This window comes from Vulpes lagopus, chromosome 10 (assembly GCF_018345385.1).
Source record: "Vulpes lagopus strain Blue_001 chromosome 10, ASM1834538v1, whole genome shotgun sequence".
Classification (NCBI taxonomy): domain Eukaryota; kingdom Metazoa; phylum Chordata; class Mammalia; order Carnivora; family Canidae; genus Vulpes; species Vulpes lagopus.
In genome coordinates, this window is record NC_054833.1 from 40,830,163 (window position 1) to 40,850,479 (window position 20,317).

The 20,317-nt window shown below is 56.3% G+C and overlaps 2 protein-coding genes across 6 annotated transcripts in view; one reads left to right on the forward strand and one right to left on the reverse strand.

Moving 5' to 3' along the window:
* The first annotated feature begins 3,988 nt into the window (after positions 1-3,988).
* Positions 3,989-11,421, forward strand: MCAM (melanoma cell adhesion molecule). 4 transcript variants are annotated; one of them, XR_005990163.1, is made up of 17 exons: positions 3,989-4,138; positions 5,909-6,033; positions 6,130-6,337; positions 6,423-6,493; positions 6,569-6,656; positions 7,495-7,674; positions 7,779-7,900; positions 7,984-8,146; positions 8,247-8,365; positions 8,448-8,589; positions 8,749-8,870; positions 8,955-9,096; positions 9,183-9,257; positions 9,425-9,572; positions 9,822-9,939; positions 10,057-10,192; positions 10,397-11,421. XR_005990163.1 is itself a non-coding variant. In XM_041770226.1 (16 exons), the coding sequence occupies exons 1-16, from the start codon at positions 4,069-4,071 to the stop codon at positions 10,424-10,426; spliced, it is 1,923 nt and encodes a 640-aa protein (XP_041626160.1). In that variant the 5' UTR covers positions 3,989-4,068; the 3' UTR covers positions 10,427-11,421. The 4 variants fall into 4 exon arrangements, 3 of the variants coding, with proteins under 3 accessions (XP_041626160.1, XP_041626161.1, XP_041626162.1); XM_041770226.1 differs by lacking the exon at positions 10,057-10,192; XM_041770227.1 differs by lacking the exon at positions 10,057-10,192 and having other exon boundaries at positions 9,186-9,257.
* A 344-nt stretch (positions 11,422-11,765) lies between these two features.
* The window catches only part of CBL (Cbl proto-oncogene), a 79,342-nt gene continuing 70,790 nt past the window's right edge, over positions 11,766-20,317 (reverse strand). For both annotated transcript variants that reach the window (XM_041770225.1, XM_041770224.1), the window contains one exon: positions 11,766-20,084. In XM_041770225.1, coding sequence (XP_041626159.1) covers positions 19,813-20,084 — 272 coding nt within the window. In that variant the 3' untranslated portion in view covers positions 11,766-19,812. The remainder of the gene's footprint in view (positions 20,085-20,317) is intronic.

Consider the following 20,317-nt stretch of genomic DNA (forward strand, 5'->3'; position numbering starts at 1 on the left):
ACCACCACCCCATTCTTTGTCCCCCTCCTCCTTTCCAGAAGGGAGGCGTGCGGACTGAATCCCGGCCGGTGGCCGTGCTGGGCAAAGCCTGGAGGGGGACGTGGGGCTTCCGGAGAGCCCCGGCCCCCTCCCGGCCCCTCCCGGCTCCTCCCGGCCCGCGGCGGCTGCCTGAGCATTTAAGGTAATGTTTGGGTTGGTGCGAGCCGGCCGGATGCCCCGCCTGCCCGGCCCCCGCTGGCCGAGACCCCGGGAGGGAGCCGGGCTCCGGGGCGCCCCGGCAGGATCCCCTGGGCCGAGGCCTGGGTGCTGGAGGGCTGCCAACGAGGAGAGGCCCCCAGGGGCGGCGGGGACAGCGACAGTCCCCGCTCCGAGGCCTTAGCGGGCTTGGGGATCAGGATGGGAGGGTGGCCCCCCTCCCTCGGGCTTAAGGGTCCCTGGTCCCCAGGAAGAGTCCCTGTGCACCCACATCCTCTCTCTCCTTCTCCCCCCCCCCTCCCGGGCAGAGAAGGGGCTGAGAAGAGAGGCCAGCAGCTCCCAGGGGAGTCGCTGGAATGCTGGGAGCCTGGGAACAGGCCCGGCAGTCCCTGGGAAAGCCAGCCCGTGGGAATCCCACCCGCAGCCCCCTCCCCAGGATGGACCACCGGATGCCAGAGACCCCAGCTCCCCCACAGGGGGCTTTGTGGGAGTGGAAACCACCCACCCCTGGGAGCCCCAGCGGGGCTGGACCCCAGAGTTCAGTGGGCCAGCTGCGCTGACCAGCCCCTCCCCCGGCCCGCTCGCGCGCCTGCTCCAGCATAATTCTCGCCATTGTGCCACCACCCCTCCCCGCTCCCCTTCTCTGGACCCCTGCACAATGGGGCCTTTGCCGCCTCCAGTACTCAGGGTGGAGATGAACTCACTCAAGGCTTTTCCAAGTTTAAAAATAGCCCCTCCCATCCCCCCACCCACAAGTCCCCCTCCTCCTCTTCCCTCTGTGATTCTGGGGCGCACCTCAACCCAGGCTACATCTCCTTCCTCCTGCCCTGAGTCAGGTGCAAAGGGCATGGGTGAGACAGCGTCCGGCCGGGATAGGGGCTGCTTCCCCCCATTCAATCTCTTCCCCCACATCTTCCAACCCAGCCCCCCAGCATCCGGTTTCCTGGCCTGATGTCCTCAGCAACAATTGCCCCCCACCCTCCTCCCACCCTGTTTTCCACTCCCTCAGCACAGTCTCCTCCCAACTCAGACCCCCATTCTGGAAACATTCTCTTCCCTCCCCTACAAAGACTCAAACTGGTCTCTAATTTCTGGCTAGGCCAGGGGGTTCCCCAGCCTCCATAATTGCCAAGGCTCCTGGGCCACCCCCCTCCACCCCCCAGTTCCTTCCTCATTGCAGCTGCAATGTCTTTATTAGCTTCCTTCCTCCGCCCAGCCCGCCCTTCTGTGGTCCTCCTGGTCAAGCCCCTCCACCAGAGGGGTGGGTGGGAGCCACTGTGCCCGCTATGTTGGAGCTGAGAGAGGACTCACAGGAGGACTCCTAGGTTAGAACCTTGCCCTAGTGGCCCCCCGGGGAGCAGGCCCATCCTGGTCTTTTTACCTCCTGCTCCACTTGGGCTGGGGCCCCAGGCTTCCCACTTTTCCTTACACCCAAATGAAAGCCCCACCACCCTGAGGACCACCTCCCTGCCCAGCCTCAGTTTCTCTGCCTGTGGTCAGACCTATGCCAGAGAGGCACACAGAGGACATTCCACACAGCAGGTCCCCTCATCTCTGAGTACCTAGGTCTACTGTGGGGGGTGGAGGAAAGCAGTCTTCCTTCCCCCTTCTTTCCAGAGATAAACAGACAAAGAATTAGCACTCTGGTCCAGGGCCTCTTGTCATCTTGGCCTATATCCGGGCAACACTGCTTCCAACCCAGCCCAGGGGCCAGAGTCTGCTAGCGGAAGGCCCCTCGGTGCCCTCCTGATCCCCGCTTCCGCTGGGGTGCAGTCCTCTCTTGCTTAACATTCTTCCTCTGCTGACTTTCTCTGCCCTGCTACTGTGGCAGCTCTATCTTCTGGCATCTTCTAGGAGCCAGAGGGCAAATACTAGCCACCTTCTGTTCCTTCTACCCTGTTTTCCTGCCTTCACTGCTCTTTCTTACTGTTTCCAGACCCCTCTGAATTCTCTCCAAAGTTCTGATCTCTCTTTGGTTTGTAATCCCAAAACTGCTCCCCTCCTGAGACTGTCTAAAAGCTGCCTGCCCCCTGACCTCTGCCACCCGCTCCCAGGCAGCCCAGATCGGCCGAACTACCAGCTTCCTTAAAGGACAGACCTTGTGCTCATTCAGTGGAGCCACAGAGGGAAAGGATGTCACCCTGGGCTCCAACCTCGTTTCCCCTTCACCGCAGAGACAGCTCCTCCACCCCCACCTGGCTTCACTGGATGGGGGCGGAAGAACGGAGTCCGACCTGACTGTCCTTGGTGGTTAGCTGGCTTTGTTTTCAGGCGGAGAGGGGAATGATTAGTTAATGGTGTTAAGTGAAGGGAAGGGAGTGGGGGCAGGGAAGCTCCATGCCCAGCTCTGGCTTGCCAGGGCAAACAGCATCCTTCAGCCATTCCCACTCCTGCCCCTGTAGACAGACAAACTCATCCATTCCACTCCAGGCCCTGGGCCAGTCCGTACGTTTGCTCTGGGGGATGTGGGACCACGGTCCTCTGCTTGCCCTCTCTCTTCCCCCACCCGGGCTCAGGGCTCCAGGCCCCTGCGGTGGCCGGCTTGGCATTGCCTCTCGCTGGAGACCGATGGAGATAGAGGGGTCGGCAAGGTTCTGAAAAACGGGGCTGATGTGGTTTGCCAGTCATCTCTGCGTCATCAAAATACCACCCCAGACGGAGCCTTCTCTCAAGTCACCTGCCCATCTCTGGCGGCGTTTGCTGCCTCACGCTGCTCCTCCCCCACCCTGCAGAAAGGCTGCCCTGCCAGGCGACAGGCCTCCTCCCTGAATCCAGACCTCTATTTGACCCTCCGCCCAAAGGAGGCAGCCGATGTGAGGCTGGGGTCTCTAAGAGGCAAGAGCCCATCCCACTCCCCAGAGCCTCAGTTCAAGAGGCCAGAAGACCTGGGTTTGGGAAGAGGGGGGGCCTGCTGTGTGGAGGGCTGCCTGCCGCCAGCGCTGATTCCCCCTCCATGCTTCCACCCCCAGCTGCTGAGCCACAGTCAGCAGTGGGGGGCGAGGGGGCCGGGGAGCCCTGCTGCAGGGGGTCGGTTCAACCATCAGGACAGCAACAGGTTTTCAGGGGCCCAGCGGGAGACCTCGCAGCACCCATGTACCCTTCCTTCCCCCTCTCTTCTTCATTCAGGTGAGGGGAAACTGAGTCCCAGCTAGGCTCATTGAGTGAAGAGGGCAAAAAAGCGAATTTTCAAGGTCTGGACGTGGACAAGTGTGAATTCAGCCCCTTCCCTTTCGCCGGTGGGGACTAGCGGGAGCTTGGCTTTGAGGGGGCAGCGCATAGGGGCCATCTCCACCCCGCAGTCCGGGCACCTCTGGGTCTGTGGGCCCGGCCCGGGGTTCCTCCCGCAGAGCTGCGGGCGCAGCGAGCTGCGTGTGCGAGGCTGGGGGCAGTGCCGGGCCGGCGGCCGCAGTGGTGCAATGGTTCTGGGAAGCGGCCGGGCGGCCAGGTCTCCGGGGCCAGGTCTCTCTCGTGCGCCGCGGCCGCGAGGCCTGGGCTGCGGCTCCCTCCCGGCGGCTGGCGGGGGCCGAGCGGGGGCGAGCGCGGCCGCCTCGGACCCGGCGTGACTCGGGGCGTCCGGGCCGGCCTCTCCCCGCCGCCTCGGCCGCCAGCCCGCCTCGAGACACCTGTCCGGCCCCTCGGCCGCCCGGGCGCGCGGGGCTGGGGACCCGGCGGGGCCGAGCGGGCGGCGCGGCCGGGCGGAGCGGCGGGGGCGGGGGCGGGGGCCGGGGCGGGGGCGGGGGGCTGCGCGGGGCTGCGCGGGGCGGGGCGGGGCGGGGCGGGGCGGGGCGGCCGGGCCCCCTCCCCCGCCCCCCTGACGTCAGCCCCCGGCCGCGCGCGGCCGCTCACTAGGCGCTCGCCCTCCGGCCGGGAAGCATGGGGCGGCCCGGGCTCGCGTGCGCCCTGCTGCTCGCCGCCTGCTGCTGCTGCTGCCGCCGCGCCGCGGGTGAGTGGCCTCGCGGGGGACGCGCGCCCCGAGCGGCCGGGCCGGGGTGGCGGGGCAGGTCCTCGGTGCGGCGCGCCCGGGAGCGGAGCCGGCGGCGCGGGCGGCCCGGGGTGGGCGCTGCGGCGCGCGCTCCTCCTGCCCGGCGCCCCGGAGCCTCGCGCGCGTGCGACTCCTCTTCGCAGCCAGTTTGCGCCGGGATCGGAGTATCCCGGGAGGAGGACGGGGGAGGCGGGCAGGAGCTGCTGCCGGAGCGGGAGGGGGCGGGGCCGAGCCGCCGGGGTCGCTGGGAGACCTTTGCCTCAGGTGCCCACCCGGGGGGCCCGCGATTGGAGCGGCGGCCGGAGGCGCGCTCGAGCGCATCCCCAAACCCCGAACCTTGCGCCCGCCTGTTGCTGGAAAAGGCAGCTTGCTCAGCAGGAGGGGGTGCGCCGACGCCTCCTCTCCCGCCTGGGCTTCGAGCCAGGCTGGAGGTGAGCGGGGGGAGGGACGGCGGCTCCCGGACGAGCAGGGCGTCGGCAGGGGCCGGGCGGCGTGGGGCGCCTCGCGCCTGCCCCGGGGACCGGATCACAGGTGGCAGAAACGAGGGATTGAGGGTGCCCGGAGTGGAAGCGCCCCAGGCGTGTTACGCCTCCCGGAACGGGACCACCTTCAGGTGGGAAGAGCGCCGCTGCACCTCGGAGTTTTTTCTGGAACTGCCTGGGAGCCCAGCGCTCCCGGGTCCACGCTGCCCTTGTATGGCCTGCAGCGGCGTCGCGTGTTTCTCTTGGCTCCTTTTCCCGGGTCCCAGCCGCTGTCCGGCGGGGGAAGGGGAGGGCTCGCCAGTACCCGGCTCCCTGGCCTCATGCCCAGTGCCTACAGCGTCCCAGGGGCACCCCCCGCTGCTGCCTCCCAAGCTGACTATTTCTGGGGAAAAGGCTAAATTGGGCTCCAGGCTGCAGTAGATCAGCCCCACCCTGCCCTGCTCCCCTGGCTCTGGGGAAACAGAGTCAGAGATCGGAGGGCCCCTGCTCTGGGTTAAAGACCTGCCCTCCTTGTCGGGGAGCCAGCCCCGGGCAACCTCCCGGCATCCCAGAGGCCAGCCAGATGGTAGTGAGTGACATCACCTCCTCACAGGGCAGGCGGCACGCTGGCACCACTGACGTCACTCTTGCCCACTGCCTGGCCCTTGCCCTGACCCCTGGGGGAGATTCTGACCCCTCGGTGCTCACAAAACTCCCAGATGGGGTCCTCTGAGTTGGTGGGATGTTTATGGAGGTACTGCTTAGGGAGCACGTGATGGGAGCTCTGGTCGGGGCTGGCCCACTGAGTCTTGTGGGAAATTTGGGGAGGGCTCTTTGGGGGGGCAGAGTAGTGATGTCTTCTCCTCAGTGAGGGGACACAATGGGGCCTGTGTGGCTCAGCCTGGCACATGCCGTGCATTCCCACATTCTGAGCTCACTGGAAGGGGTGGGGGCGTGGAAGGAAAGGGGCCTTCCTCTTGGCCCAGAGCCTGGTTGCCCCTTTGCCAGCCTCAACTGGAAAATGCTTGGTGCTCAGGGTGGGTGCTGCAATGACCAGGGACAGTCACCCTCAACTCCTCTGACCGGGGGTGGCAGGGGGAAGCGGGCTGCTTGGAGCAGCAGGTAGAAAGGGGTTGAGGGTTAGGAGGATAGAGCCCCCTCCGGACACAAGGGGCAGGAGGAACAGCTGCAGGGAAGGGGGTGTGAGGGGAAGGCATGGAGAGCAGCTGGAGCTGACACAGCTGCTGGGATGTCCCTCTTGCACCCCCAGGTGTGCCCGGAGAGGCGGAGCCCCCCACGCCTGAGCTGGTGGAGGTGGAAGTGGGGGGCACAGCGCTTCTGAAGTGCGGTCCCTCCCATTCCCCCGGCAACTTCAGCCACATGGACTGGTTTTCTGTGAGTGTGGGGGCCCCGGAGAGGGTGGCAGGGCGGGAGGCTGTACCCCGCCTGCCACCCCAGGCCCCTCACCAACTCTGAGTCACATCCCCTTAGGTCCACAAGGAGAAGCCGACGCTCATCTTCCGCGTGCGCAAGGGCCAGGGCCAGAGTGAGCCTGGGGAGTACCAGCACCGGCTCAGCCTGCAGGACAGAGGGACCACTCTGGCCCTGACACACATCACGCCCCATGACGAACGCATCTTCCTGTGCCAGGGCAAGCGGCCTCTGTCCCAGGAGCACCGAATCCAACTCCGTGTCTACAGTGAGCGCCCCACCCCGTCTGTGCCTGGGGGACGGTGCGGGTGGTGGGAAATAGAGGTTCCAGCCCCTCATTTCTTCCCTCATAGAAGCTCCAGAGGAGCCAACCATCCTGGTCAATCCCTTGGGCATCTCGGTCAACAGTAAGGAACCAGTGGAGGTGAGATAGGCCGGGGTGGCCTGGGGGCTTGGTGGGGTGTCAGGTGCCGGGAGACTCACACCCTGTCCTCCTCAGGTTGCTACCTGTGTGGGGAGAAATGGGTACCCCATTCCTCAAGTCATCTGGTATAAGAACGGCCACTCCCTGAAGGAGGAGAAGAACCGTGAGTCGCCCCCTCCCTGCCCTCAACAGCCAGGCACTTGGCTGCGCACAGCGACCGCCCTTCCTCTCACTGCACTTTGTTTTCTTCAAGTATACGAATGAGGCTTGACAATCTTTTCACGAGAATTTAAACTGCAGAAAATCTAGAAGGAAAATTGTCTTCCTGCCCCAGATCCCCTCCCAGGAGTAATCTTGGCCGTGAGTGTGTGTTCTTTCCGGCCGATTTCTGGGTGCTTCCTCACGCAGATGGATACATGTAGGAGCCCGTCGGCTTTTATTTTTATCATTTAAACCAGTGGTTCTCAACCAGGGGTGACCATAGCTCCCCCTCAGGGACGTTCAGCAAACGTGGGGAGGTATTTCTGGTTGTTGTGAATGGAGAGGCGCTCTGGGCACCTGGTGGGCAGAGGCCAGGGGGCTGCTGGACAGGAGGACGGGACCCCCCACAGCACAGGTCACGCTGAGATTGAGAAACCCTGACCTGGACGGGATCGTTTTGCCCCCCACCCCCAGTAGTGCACACCATGGGGATGGGGTAGGGGAGCTAACCCCTCGTTGCCCTGATGTTGGACGTCTGGAGTGTTTCCTGGGCACTTTTCCTCAGTCACCACAGCACCCCGTCCCTGTGTGCGTGTGTGTTAGTGTTGGTGGCATGGGGAGATGATGAGCAGTAGAACCGCTGAGCTCAAGATCAGGGTTAGCGAGGCTTGCACTGTACCTGGCCTTCCATGGCACCAGGGGTCCTTCTCAGATGCCCCCCACCCCGGGGAACCCCAGAGACCATGGGGTAGGGGTGCAGGTGGGGCCGAGGCCGAGCCTCTCCACTTTCTCCGGCCCAGGGGTTCATATTCAGTCGTCCCAGATCGTGGAGTCCAGTGGTCTGTACACCTTGGAGAGCGTTCTGAAGGCCCAGCTGGCCAAGGAGGATAAAGATGCCCAGTTTTACTGTGAGCTCAACTACCGGCTGCCCAGCGGGAACCACATGAAGGAGTCTCAGGAAGTCACTGTCCAGGTTTTCTGTGAGTCCCGTGATGGTCCCAGGCTGAGCTGGTGGCAACTAGCTCCGCTCCCCGGCACGGAGACAGCTCGTGGGCTGAGGACCACTCCCTCTGTGCCCCTGCAGACCCGGCGGAGAAGGTGTGGCTGGAAGTGGAGCCCGCGGGAATGCTGAAGGAAGGGGACCGCGTGGAAATCAGGTGTTTGGCAGACGGCAACCCCCCGCCCCACTTCACCATCAGCAAGCAGGTACGGAGGGTGCCGTGCTGGGTGTCCACGGGCCGCGGGAGTGGCTGGAGGCACCCTCTGCTCACTCCTCTGCTCTCTCCCAGAACCTCAGCACCAAGGAGATAGAGGAGATGACGCCCGAAGACACGGGGACCCTGGTCTTGGAGTCTGCCCAGAAGGAGCACAGTGGGCTCTATCAGTGTCAGGGCCTGGACTTGGAAACCATGGCATCGCTGCTGAGCGACCAACAGGAGCTGCTGGTGAACTGTGAGGGGCCGGGGGGCCCAGGACGGGGGACCAGGCGGGGGCAAGAGGGAACGTGCCCCGCCCCACCCTGCCCAGGCTGACACCATTGCTGTGTCCCCAGACGTGTCTGATATCTGGGTGAGCCCTGCAGCCCCGGAGAGCCAGGAGGGCGGCAGCCTCACCCTCGCCTGTGAGGCAGAGAGTAACCAAGCCGTGGAGTTCCAGTGGCTGAGAGAAAAGGTGCCCAGGCCGGCCTGGGGCTGCGGGCTGTGCAGGGATGCGCAGGGCCGGGAGTGAACCCCTGACCCCTCTCTCACCCCAGACGGGCCAGGTGCTGGAGAAGGGGCCGGTGCTCCAGTTACACAACCTGAAGCGTGAGGCCGGGGGAGGCTACCGCTGCGTGGCAACGGTGCCCAGCGTCCCGGGCCTGAACCGCACGCGGCTGGTCCATGTGGCCATTTTCGGTGAGGGGCCCTCTGGGCAGAGATCGGCGGCGCCCCCAAGCCGGGCGGTTTCAAGCTCTTGGGAGTCCCCCACAGCCCCCTGCTGCCCTGGGATGCTCCGGTGGGGACGGGAGACAGGCTAGCAGGTTTGTGCCACACCTGCACCCCTCCCTCCCCCAGGGTCCCCGTGGATGACGCTGAAGGAGAGGAAGATGTGGGTGAGCGAGAACGCGGTGCTGAACCTGTCTTGTGAAGCCTCCGGACATCCCCGGCCCACCATCTCCTGGAGCGTCGAGGGCACGGTGAGCGGGCGCGCCTCGGCTGCCCGGGCCTAGGGATCCCTGAGAGGATCTCCCCGCCCCTGAGCGCCACCTCCATCCCTGCAGGCGCAGGAACAATACCAGGACCCGCTGAGCGTCCTGAGCGTCCTGAGCGTCCTGGTGACCCCAGAGCTGCTGGAGACGGGTGCGGTGTGCGTGGCCTCCAACTCCCTGGGCAGGAACAGCACCATCATTTTCCTGGAGTTGGGTAAGGGCCTCATCCTGCGGCGTGGCGGGCAAGGGCGCGAGCCGGTGCTTTTCCCAGCCCACCTCTCAACCCCTGTGACCGCTCAGCAGACTCCAGCAGAAGCACCGGGCCCCGCGTCTCCACCGCCAGCCCCTCTGTCAGAGCCAACAGCACCTCCACAGGTCAGTGGCCCCGGCATCCTCCTGCTGCCCTGGCCCTCCCCAGGGAGCCGTGCTGGAAGAGGGGAGTCGGGGGCCGTCTTCCGTCAGCCCTGGGTGGGGGGGTGCGGGCAGTGGTGGGAACTGGGCCTCAGGGGCTGGGAGTGACTAGGAGCGTCTCTGTGGGACAGAGAAGAAGCTGCCAGAGCCAGAAAGCAAGGGTGTGGCCATCGTGGCTGTGACTGTGTGCGTCCTGGTCCTGGCTGTGCTGGGTGCCGTCCTCTATTTCTTCTACAAGAAGGGGAAGCTGCCATGTGGGCGGTCAGGCAAGCAAGAGATGTAAGCATGGTACCCTGCGCCCCCACCCAGCTTCTCGTGCCTGGGCGGGGACGACCCCTGCCCCCCACCCCTGCCCACTGGCCAGCTGCCATCACCCACACCTCCCTCCCGTTTATCGCCTGCTCCCTTCCCTGAGCTGGCCCCAGGGCACCTAAGAGCCCATCACCCAGTCCACCATCTTTCCCAATGACCCTCCCTTTCCTTGCCCGAGATGCCAACTTCTTGCCTCCCTCCCTCCCTCCCTCCCAGCACACTGCCCCCGTCTCGTAAGAGCGAATTTGTAGTTGAAGTTAAGTCAGATAAGCTCCCAGAAGAGATGGGCCTCCTACAGGGCAGCAGCGGTGACAAGAGGGCGCCAGGAGACCAGGTAGGAGGCAGCTCCTGTGGCCAGCGCCTGCCACAGCTTCAGGTTTCGGGAGCAGCAGGGGCTGATGTCTCCCCAAACACTAACTCTGTCTCCCCCCTTCCTCCTCCTCTATTGGAGACCGGGAGCAGGCCCGTCTCGGCTTCCTAACACTAGTCCCAGATGGTAGGGTGAGGCCAGTGGCCGAGGGAGCCTGAGCAAACCCTGCCCGTCACCACCACCTTTTCCTCGACATTGCCATGGCTCAGGTCACCAGGTGCAGTGCGGCCAGTCCAGTTCGGGGCCTAGGCTCTCCCCACCCGCCACTCCCCGCCCCCTCCCCCTGCTACCCTCCACGCCTCGTGCATCAGCTTCTGGCTTCAGTTCCTCTTCCCTTGAGCATTCATATTCACACCCCAGACTCCTGTCACTGTCCCTGCCACCCCCTGCCCCCTTACCTCTCTCCTCTTCCCGTTTCTAGGGAGAGAAATACATCGATCTGAGGCACTAACCAGCCCACCACACGGAGTGCCCTGCCCGCCTGGAAGGCTTTCTGTTCCCTGCTCCGCCCCCAACCCTCTTATTGCTCAGGATGATCACCAAAGCCTCTAAAGTGGGCTCTGGAGAAGGCCCCTGCTCCAGCTGGCCTGCAGGCCCCGTTTCAGAGGGCAGAGCCATCCCAAGAAGGTCCTTTTCTGGGGACCTACCCGCCTCAGTCTTACTTTGTCGGGTGATGCTCATCCCAGGGAGTGGCCTAGCATCCGAGGAGTGGGAAGGTGTTTCTCACGCCAGGTTTTCTCTGTATACATATGGTGGATGTACATACCTGTCCTCTGCCGGCAGCCAAACTAGGTAGCCTATTTATCTTGAGTTGGTTTCCTGCCCCAAAGGCTGGCTTTTTTAGTTGTGTCGCTGAAGTGAGGAGCCATGGCCCCTCTCCGTTGGTGAAGTACGCTGCTCACACCGCTTCTGGAGCGTACCCCAGCATTCATGACAGGCAGCTGGCTACCTGACTCAGGAGGCCCTTTTGTGACCCACCTCTCTCTGGACAGAAGCAAGGATGGACTAGTATCATCCCTTAAAAAATGTGTTGGGTCTCTCATTGCCCCTAAAGGGAGGAAGCTAGGCGGTTTTCCACAGTTAGGCCATTGAGCCCAAACCACTCACCTCCCAGTCAGGGAATCATGTCAGACTGAAAGGTGGTGTTAGGGGACAGAGATGAGGTCCAGACTGTCCTTTAGGATGATTAAGACCATAATTATACTAGCACCATACTTTAGGCCCTGACAGAAGGGCCCTAATGGGATGGTACTTAGGGATGAGAAGTGGGCCTGGCTAGAGCTTTGGGGTGTGTATGTGTATCTGTGTGCAGGTATGTATGTATATGTGGTTTTGTTAGGTTGTATGTAAATTTACAAATTCCCAATTATATGTGTGTGTGTGTGTGTATATATATATATATACATATATATATATATGAAAAATAAAGCTTAATTGTCCCAGAAATCTCATACTGCTTTTTATTCATCATGGGTACTGTGGCAGCCTGGGGCCTCTGGATCTGGTGCAGTCCCAAAAGGAATACAAAACCCTCTCCATTTGGGAGTGGGGACTAGGGGTTTACCTCTGCTTCTGAGCAAATGGCTCAGGCTCTACCACAGAGGATGACGACCCTCCTTAGCAGCAACAAAGACACCCTGCCCACGGCAGCTTGCAGGGCCTGGTGGGCAAGGAGCTGTTGCCTTTCTCTTTCCTTTGCTGTCACGCAAACCTGCCTTGGGAAAGCAGTAGACTCACCTGCCGAGTCTGTAGCACTCCTACCCCCACGGAAGAGCAAGAACGCCAGTCTGCTACAACAAAAGAAACTTTATTTAAAAATACTTTTTGTTTTTTTACAGACATGGGTGCTTGAAAAAGCTCTTTAGTTAACTGTGTATGGAAATGAAAAAAAATTAATAAATAACATTAGTATAACAGACCTCTAAACATTAATACATTGGCAAAACAAAAGGGACTTAAAATTGAAAATGAATCTTAAAGCTCTGCTCTTCTCTGTAAGAATATTTACCTTCTGTTTTTCTTATTCTTTACAGGTGAGAATGATTAAATACTGCTAATATAAATTTTTTTATATTAATGACACATTTTTAAAATAGTCCACAAAAATGTCATCTAAGTTTTCGTTTTATTTTTAACACTGATATACAAATTGGGACTCTTTATTCTGGAGAAAGCATCAAGTTCTCCTCAGCCCCACCCAGGCCAAGAATGTCAAAATCCTAAAGAGGGAGGACTTGAAAAAGAATTGTTTCTCTCCCAATTCTTTATTAGTTAAAGGCAGGGAAGAACTGAAAAGGGAAAGGGAGAAGTAAAATATGTAGAAAACATTTTTTTTTTCTTTGCTGAAACCCACAGCGGCCACAATCCTGAGGACAGGCTCTGGCACGTGGTCCTTGCTGCCTTTCCCAGGGGAAAACGACTCCGCAGAGGGCACTGGCTGCTTAATGCTTTAAGACTGAAGTCTTCAAATAAAAGGAGAGCCAAGTCTAAAGGGAGAGGCATGAGGTCTATCTAGGCCAGTTCAGGATCCAGCAAAAAGAAAAGACACAAATGAACAACTTCCCATTGTCAGCAGAGTCCATCCTATACTCTTCCATGCAGTCGGGTCATGAATATAGGACCAGGAAACTGGCACACTTAAAGTAGACCAGAGTATACCTGGAAATCCTGGGACAGTCACTCTCCTCTTGCTGGAAACAGAGCATTCAACCTGACATCCAACCTCAATTCTGATTGGAACCACCCAAACGATCCCAGGGTAATGCATGCTTCGTCCGACAAAGCATCATGGCAGGGAGAAGGGACGGTGACCTGCCACACTTATGTGCCATCTCTCTATCCACACACAGTGTTTCCTCCTCCCCCCTAGTCCGTAAGAACTGACACTCAAGGTAGAGGAGCTAAGACTCTGGTATTTCCATATTAAGTCCTAAAATGCAGCCTGGGATACAGTGCTGCCTTAGAAAGGCACAAAATGTTTGGCTTTTTTTTTTTCAGTGTGCTAAAAATTGTTCTGTTTTGAATAAAGGAAAAAGATATATAAGGTTAAAAATCCCAAGTCACCACAGCCAGAAAGCAAATGTAGGAGGTACCTCATAGCTGCCATGCCCCTACCACATGTTTCAGCAGGAGGTCAAGGCCAAGACACTGAGACGGGTAGGTCAGGAGGCATCCACTCTCATGGGCACTGTGCCTACAGGCTCACCCAGACAGCAGGAGGAGGAAGCCAAGGAAGAGAAAACATGTGGTCTACAGACTCATAAGTAGTTCTCTGCCTCTTCAGTTTCCAGAAGCCACGAGCATGGCTACCCTCACCCCTAACAGGGTCAGAGGTAGGTAGGGAGGAGGGAATGGACACACGGGGCACAGTGACACACATGTACAGAAGAGCACTAACTTTGAGCACACAGTCTGGCCCGTACCCAGTACCTGCCCCCCCTGCTGAGCGGGAAGCGGGGCAAGGGCTGAGGAGTTGCATGTGGCAAGTCCTGAGCCACCTCACTCTCTGGACTCCCAGTGTGGTTCACGGGCGGAAGGAGAATTTGTGAGAGGCAATCCAGAGGTGCCTCTCATGTTCATTTTAGGAAGCAGTCGGGAATACGGAGCCGGGTAAGCACAGCTCTGCTGATCTGTCTGGCTGCCTAATCAGGAGAAGGGCTGAGGCTGGCTTTCAGCCTTTGGTCTGTACAAAAAGAGGGAGTGGTCCACCACATTTTTCTCAAGCACTACACAAGGGAAGGGGCAGGGAGATCTCCAGACAGCTGTTACTCCTGGTGAACAGCTGGCCCTTCGGAAGGGCTCTTTGACTTTCCCATCTCAATGCAAATGAGCCTCCACACGGCCCCGTCCCTATGTCCCCCACCTCATATTCTGGTGCTACCTTTTAGAGCCAAAAAACACTTACCTGCCCCCCTCCCCCTTTGAAACCAACCCAGATCTTCTAGGACACAGAGGCACACAGTGCGGCTGCTGTCCCTCTGCTCCTTAATTCTGGAGCCGAGTCCAGAATATCAAATGCAAAGGCTAACGACCCACCCTTCCTCCTGTGCCTCATAATGTGTATCTTTGGATTACTAGGTTCCTTCTGTGTATTCCAAACGACTCCAAGAGCTTAAAAAAGTTACAAGTGATTATGAAATGCCTTAATAACATGGGACAGACCCTAGGATGAGGTAAGTAAGATCAAAACACTTAGGCAGGCAGAAGCAGTTTTTAAAAATCAAAAACATACAGGCTTTGATACAGGACTATTAAAAAAGCAAGGGGACAGGCAAGACCAGGGTTTCCGGTCTAAAGGGCTCTCAGTCAAAACTCTCCTTTAAACTGGAGTCCACATCTAATTTATATCCTGGCAACTGTCCCAACTATTCTATATTCCTGCTGGCTACAGGGAAGTAGTTTCTGAGGGACCTCGGAAGGCCAGCCTAGGAATATTACCGCAGAGCTCTCCTCACGCAGCAAAGACCAGGAAGGGTGAGGAGGGCAGGGAGGGCCGTGGGCCATGCGCCCCCAGAATGAATATATTTTCAGCGCTAAAACCTAAAGAGAGCCCTTCTCTCAGAAGAGAGTAGTCCATGGGCGGTGGAATCTGGGACCTGCTCTCCAAGTAATATGAAAGGAGGCTAAAAACCTGAGATTGAATGAAGGCGAAGAAATGTCACCTAAGAATAGACTAGCTCCAGAACAGGAGAAACTGGTCCTGAAGAGGGAGGGAAGAAATCTTGGATGCCAAGACCGATAAAGGGAATTAAAACAAGAAATAAAACAAAGATGACAGAAACCCAAATTAGGTGAAACCTAACAATTTCTTCAATATCCCAGATATAGTCCCATGCCTGCCTTTCCATTCTCAAAAAAAAGGGGGGGAGGGGGGCCAGTACTACAGTTTTGCTCCTAAAATACTTGTAGGGTATCTGTCCCATCTAAAAAGCCTCTTCTCTGAGAGCCCTCCTCCACCCCCTGCCAGAGGGAGCACACCACTGCCACCCCTGTGCCCAGGCTGACCAATCAGGGGCAGATACCCGAGCAAGGTGCTGGGCTGAGCATGTGTTTTCTTGAGAATATGATTAAGAGGTACAGGGAATCTGTGTATGATGATCCCAAGAGCCAGGAGGTCATGTGGACCTAGGGACTGGGGTGTCTAGTCTGGGGCTGTATATGACAAGAGGGAGAAAGGACTGGTGCAAATTTTGACAGTCCCAGCTTCATGTGAGAATCCACTGTTACTTCCTATAACTGGAATCTGTAAAATACCTGCATCCTCATGGTTTCCTCCTTTCTTTAGCCTGAATGCCTATTTCTTGTACCTAAAGGATTCCTAAACAAGACAAAGATAAAAAACTGTAACCTCTTTCCACTGTGCACTCTCCTCCATGCATTCAATGGCTTGAGGAGTATCTAAAGAAAGACTATGAACACAGGCTGAAGTCAAAGTGGTGCTGGTACCACTCCACAATGACTTAGAATACTTCAGATTGAATTTCTAAAGTCTGCAAGTCTAGCAGGAGAACAGTAACATGTGCTCCCTGATGCAAAGTCCTAGGGTCGTCCTAAGCTCCCTGCCCAGGGAGGGAAAGGCGGGCATTTCTGAGAAGTGATGAAGGTCCATCTATTTTAGTGCCCAGCTCTTGGGAGACCATAGAAGTCTGTTAAAGACCAGGACCCAACAATAGGTATCCATCCGTCCCCCACACCTTCAGCCCTTCTAGGGCACAGGATTAGCTGCAAAGATTGTTGAAGGACTTGGAAAACAAGTCCCAAAGAGAATGGGAGATGGTGACAGGTCCGAGGAGGGTGACAAGGAAACTTCACAACAAGGGGGAGTAAGGACTCAAGAAGCTCAGTAAAAAGATCAAGGAAGGCACTGGACTGGAGAGGGGACTGTGGGCAAATGCTCTGCTTAAACATTTAACTGCCCCACTATGCAACTCTGAGCCAACATGAGCCTCAACTCACCCCCCAGATTCCACTGAGATGCATCCAAGATGGCGGGTACCCACGAGACTGACATGCGCAATCTCCCAGACATCATCAAAGCTCTAGGAAGACAACAGGAGTTAACGGAAAAGCCCTGCAGGGATTTTACCCAGGACAGCTCTATAAGGAATACAAACTGAGCAATCTTTTTGGGAAGGGCAATTTTAGGGCCAAATGCAAGTGCCAGGCGGCCCAAGTGCAATCTACCAGCACCATGTGGTGGTAAGGAAGAACTTGGGGCTGGCACTTACGGCACATGGGAACAACTCATCAACAATTGCTGAATAAGCAAGCTAATTGGTACACAGTCAGGCCAATAGTCAGAAAACCATTTTCCCCTGGGCAGCGGTCATCAAAGGTAGAAAGGCAATGGCAGGAAGGGGAAGCTGCAGCTTAGGAAGAAGGCTTATAACCCTGACTGTCTGACGTGAGGTAGGAGAATATTCTGCGTCGACACCTGCGCCAACCATCCACAAACAGGTGTCGACCTTGTTAAGGGTGCCTGAAAGAGAATACAGAGCTTGGTCCCTACTATGCTAGCAAATTTACAGAAATTATCATTTGTACATTTGCTGTTTGGACCATGAATTACAGTTTACTTTTCTACAGAGGAAATAAATACTTGAAGTATGAAGAACAGTGACACCCCCCCCCCCCATTTTAATCCAAAAGACAGCTAACTGATACTAACAGTACTCTCCCCCATCCTGGGCCCTGGTGTGTGTGGGTAAGAGAACAGAAGAGTAAAGTGTGTAGGGCTGGGGCCAGGGGAAGACCATGGCCATCCACAGGTACACATTGCTATTTACATAAACAGTAACAGGTAAACGCTGAGATGAGAAACTGCCCCATCTCTTCATTTCTTCAAGGGAGGTATATCACAGAGCCTGCAGGTTTTTCCACTTTGAGAACCCCTGACTTGAGTGGGAGGAGCATGGCTGAGGCAGTGGACTCCCTACTGCAAGGCAGCCACCGAGACGATGAGGCAGGCTGAATAGAGCAAGCCAGACAGAGGGAAAGCAGGAGACAGGATTGAAGAAAAGAGCCTAACGCATTCAAGAAAATGTCAAAGTGGTTTTTATCTTATCCACCTGGGAAGTTATCAGAGAAGGAACCACTTGTGATTTGGAAGAAGAGAGGAGCAGTGTTTCCCTAGAATTGCAAGGCTCAGAGCCCACTTCTAAAAGGGTCATACTAAATTCAGAGCAGAGCCTAGGAAGGAAAAACTACCATACAACTATATGGAGGGTAAGGGGTTATTTGTGCCCCAGTTCAAGGAAAATTTAAGCAATTAAGGTTTTGGAAGTATCCTCAAAACAAATGCCCATGTGGAAAGCCGCCCTGAAGCTACTCTGCTGGCAGTCTGAGGCCTGGAACGAGCTTTAAGCACCCAACAGGGGCAAACCTCACAAAATGGTCTGACACCTGGAAAGCCCATAGACACGCAGCTGACAGGCCAACGACCAAGGCAGTCACTGATGTGTGCGGCCAATGCTGGGATGCCCCAGGAGCCACATGGGTACTCCATTAGGATAAAAGGGATAAACTTGCCCTTAGCCTGTGTAAGTAAGGACAGAATTTCCAAAGAAGACTTGGGATACACCGAATAGGCGAGAGAGAGGCAGAACAGGTGCTCTGTTCTCTTGACACATCTTCAGGCTATGGACAATGTCTCCAGACAAGGAAAATTTTCAGTGTGGACAAGGCGTGGAAAATGCTGCCATTTTATCTAGTTCTTTGTCTGGGTCTTCAGCATCTAAACAAAACGCAAAATGAATGTTAACACAAATGCAACACTATCCTTACTGGCTTTTAGAAGGAAATGCTAGGTTACTGCTTCCCATTCACTGCCACCATCCCAGCTTCCAGCAGCACCCAGGCAGGACCTCTTGCACCTGATGGTGAGCTGTGCTGTTCGCCACCAGGTAGAGCAGACCCTGGGGAACCGTGGCAAATCAACAAGCAGTCCTGTGCCATCTACCTTGGGAAGGGTAAATGGCTCTGAGGCATAAAGCCAAAAGGTCCAGGAACAGCTAAAAGCCAAGAGAAGAGTCAGAAGAAGTTTTAGTTCCACAGATGAAAAAGATGGGAAAGAACACGGACCTAAACAGATTTGTTTCTGTCTGCATCTAAAAACAAAAGCAAAAAATAAAAATAAATTAAAAAAAAAAAGACAAAAGCATGGTTTAGATTTTGAGGGGAGATTTATCAAAGTGTAAGCCTGTTTCTGACAAGCGGGAGGGTACGGCCTGCAAGGAAAGTGAGCAAAGACCAGACAGCGTGCTGACGAGGGGTCACTTTGCAGCATCTACAGGAACCGACTCATGGGTGCCCTACGCCAGACCTTACCAACCTGCAACCACGCACACAGCTAGGCTTTTCGCATCCTGTCTCTGATGAGAGTAAAGTCATTTGTCACACACCATGATGTCTAATTACTGTGGAGAATGCGGTTAGGGAAGAGTATAGAGCACAACGGTGAAAGGGAGAGGGAGGAGATGCTCCAAGCCACAGGCACAGGCGAAACCCAAGTCGTTGGGTGGCATCAATGCAGGACGGTGCTAATTATCAGCCAAATGCTTGTGCTACCATGGGTGGTTTCCTCCTTGTTCTTCAAGGGCAAAGAAAAAAAAAAACTCTTCTGAAACTATAACCTGGCTCTTGTTCAAAGGGAGACACCCAGACAAGCTGGAATTAACTCACCGGGAAGAAAAACCAAACAGATCCTGACTGGCTATTTCGTGCATCTTCTGCAAAAACAAGGTAAAGAGTATGTCAATGAAGCTTCCTAAAGTTTTGTGGTAGTCAGGCCAGAAAGCCATGCTGGAGAAAATGTTCTTCCCTTCCCATTAAGTAGTAGAAAAACTCATGACCTACATTAGAACACATACCTGGCACCAAGGCAACGGACTCCCACAGACTATCTTCTGGGGAGAGCATGGAATGTATTTGAAGGCCTCTATCTCAAACCAGTCATTATGCAATTAGGATAATTAAAACATCTTATTTTAACAGATTCAATGTTCCTATAGAAACAGTGCTTTGGAGTGACCAGTGTTAGCTGCTAGGATCAAACATGACTATAATGATACAGCAACAGTACTTTTCTTTTTCCCCGACCTATCTACCAAAAAAAACCAACACCATCACACATAATAAAGAACATCCTATAAGCCACTTGGCCTCAGTAAGCCTGGTCAGAGCAAGCCCACTGCCAATGATAGACACTGAGGAGGCGGCAGGGGACAGGACACAGGGAGGGTGTTCTAAAAATACAAGACTCGAGCTATGCACATGGTAATCCAAGCTGTAGGGGAGTGTTGAAGTTGTACTACACGCCGGGGTTGAGTATCATACCACAGTAGATGGAAGTTTTTAGACAATTCCTTCCTACACCTCTTGTGCTAATTCCCTGCCCGGGATTAACACACACAGCAGGTTCATCTTATAATCACAGGACACACGCCACCACAGACAGACACACACACACACACACACACAACCACATCCTTAACCCAAGGAAGTCTCAAGTCCCCAGTGAGGATTTACAGCACAATACTTCTCCCACCGCTTTCTAGACTGTTCCCCAGGTAGCTACCATTTAATAAAAATCCACACTCTAAGTGGGGACTGAAGGACACCTTCAAATCCACTATCAAAACAAATAAAATAATAAAACACACTAGCTGCTCCATGTTCATTCCACTGCTTTGAAATCTGGGAACCACAGAAGTGGAATCCTCACAGAGAGGGCGAGACTTCACTGTGAAGTCTCCAAAGGAACCTCTCCCCTTTGAGGTGTCCCCCAGGGAAGAGTGCCCGGCTCATTGGTCCTCTGATGCCGCAGCAGGGAAAGGTGTGCTAGGTGGCTACGTGGGCGGGAGAAGAGATAGAAACAAATTCCCGGAGGATGTTCTTGGCCATTTCAATGTTGTTGTGGGCAATGACCAGAGCTTTCTGAATGTCCTGGTAGGAGTATCCCTGGCTCAGGAGGTTCTCAATCTCACTGGAGAGCTGTGGTGAGGCAGCGGCGGCACCACCCTGCTGACAGCTGCCTGCTTTTCGTTCAGAGTTGATTCTCCGAGGGAACGGTTTGGGAGGCCTTTCAGGAACTTGGGAACCCTCAGTGAAGTCTAGAAGAAATCAAACAGAAGAGATTTGCAAATCTGGGGGGTGAGGGGAACCCTCCTTTAGTGGCAGTAGGAACAACGTGCTAGGATCAAGATATTGCTGACCCACTGGAACCGGCTACTTGGGCTCTCAGAGGGCTGGGTTTTACCGGTTCCAGGGTCGTAGCAGCTAGCCTCCTCCTCCTTCTCCCAGCAGGAGCAACCTTCTGAAATATAGTAGGCATCTGCTCCATTGA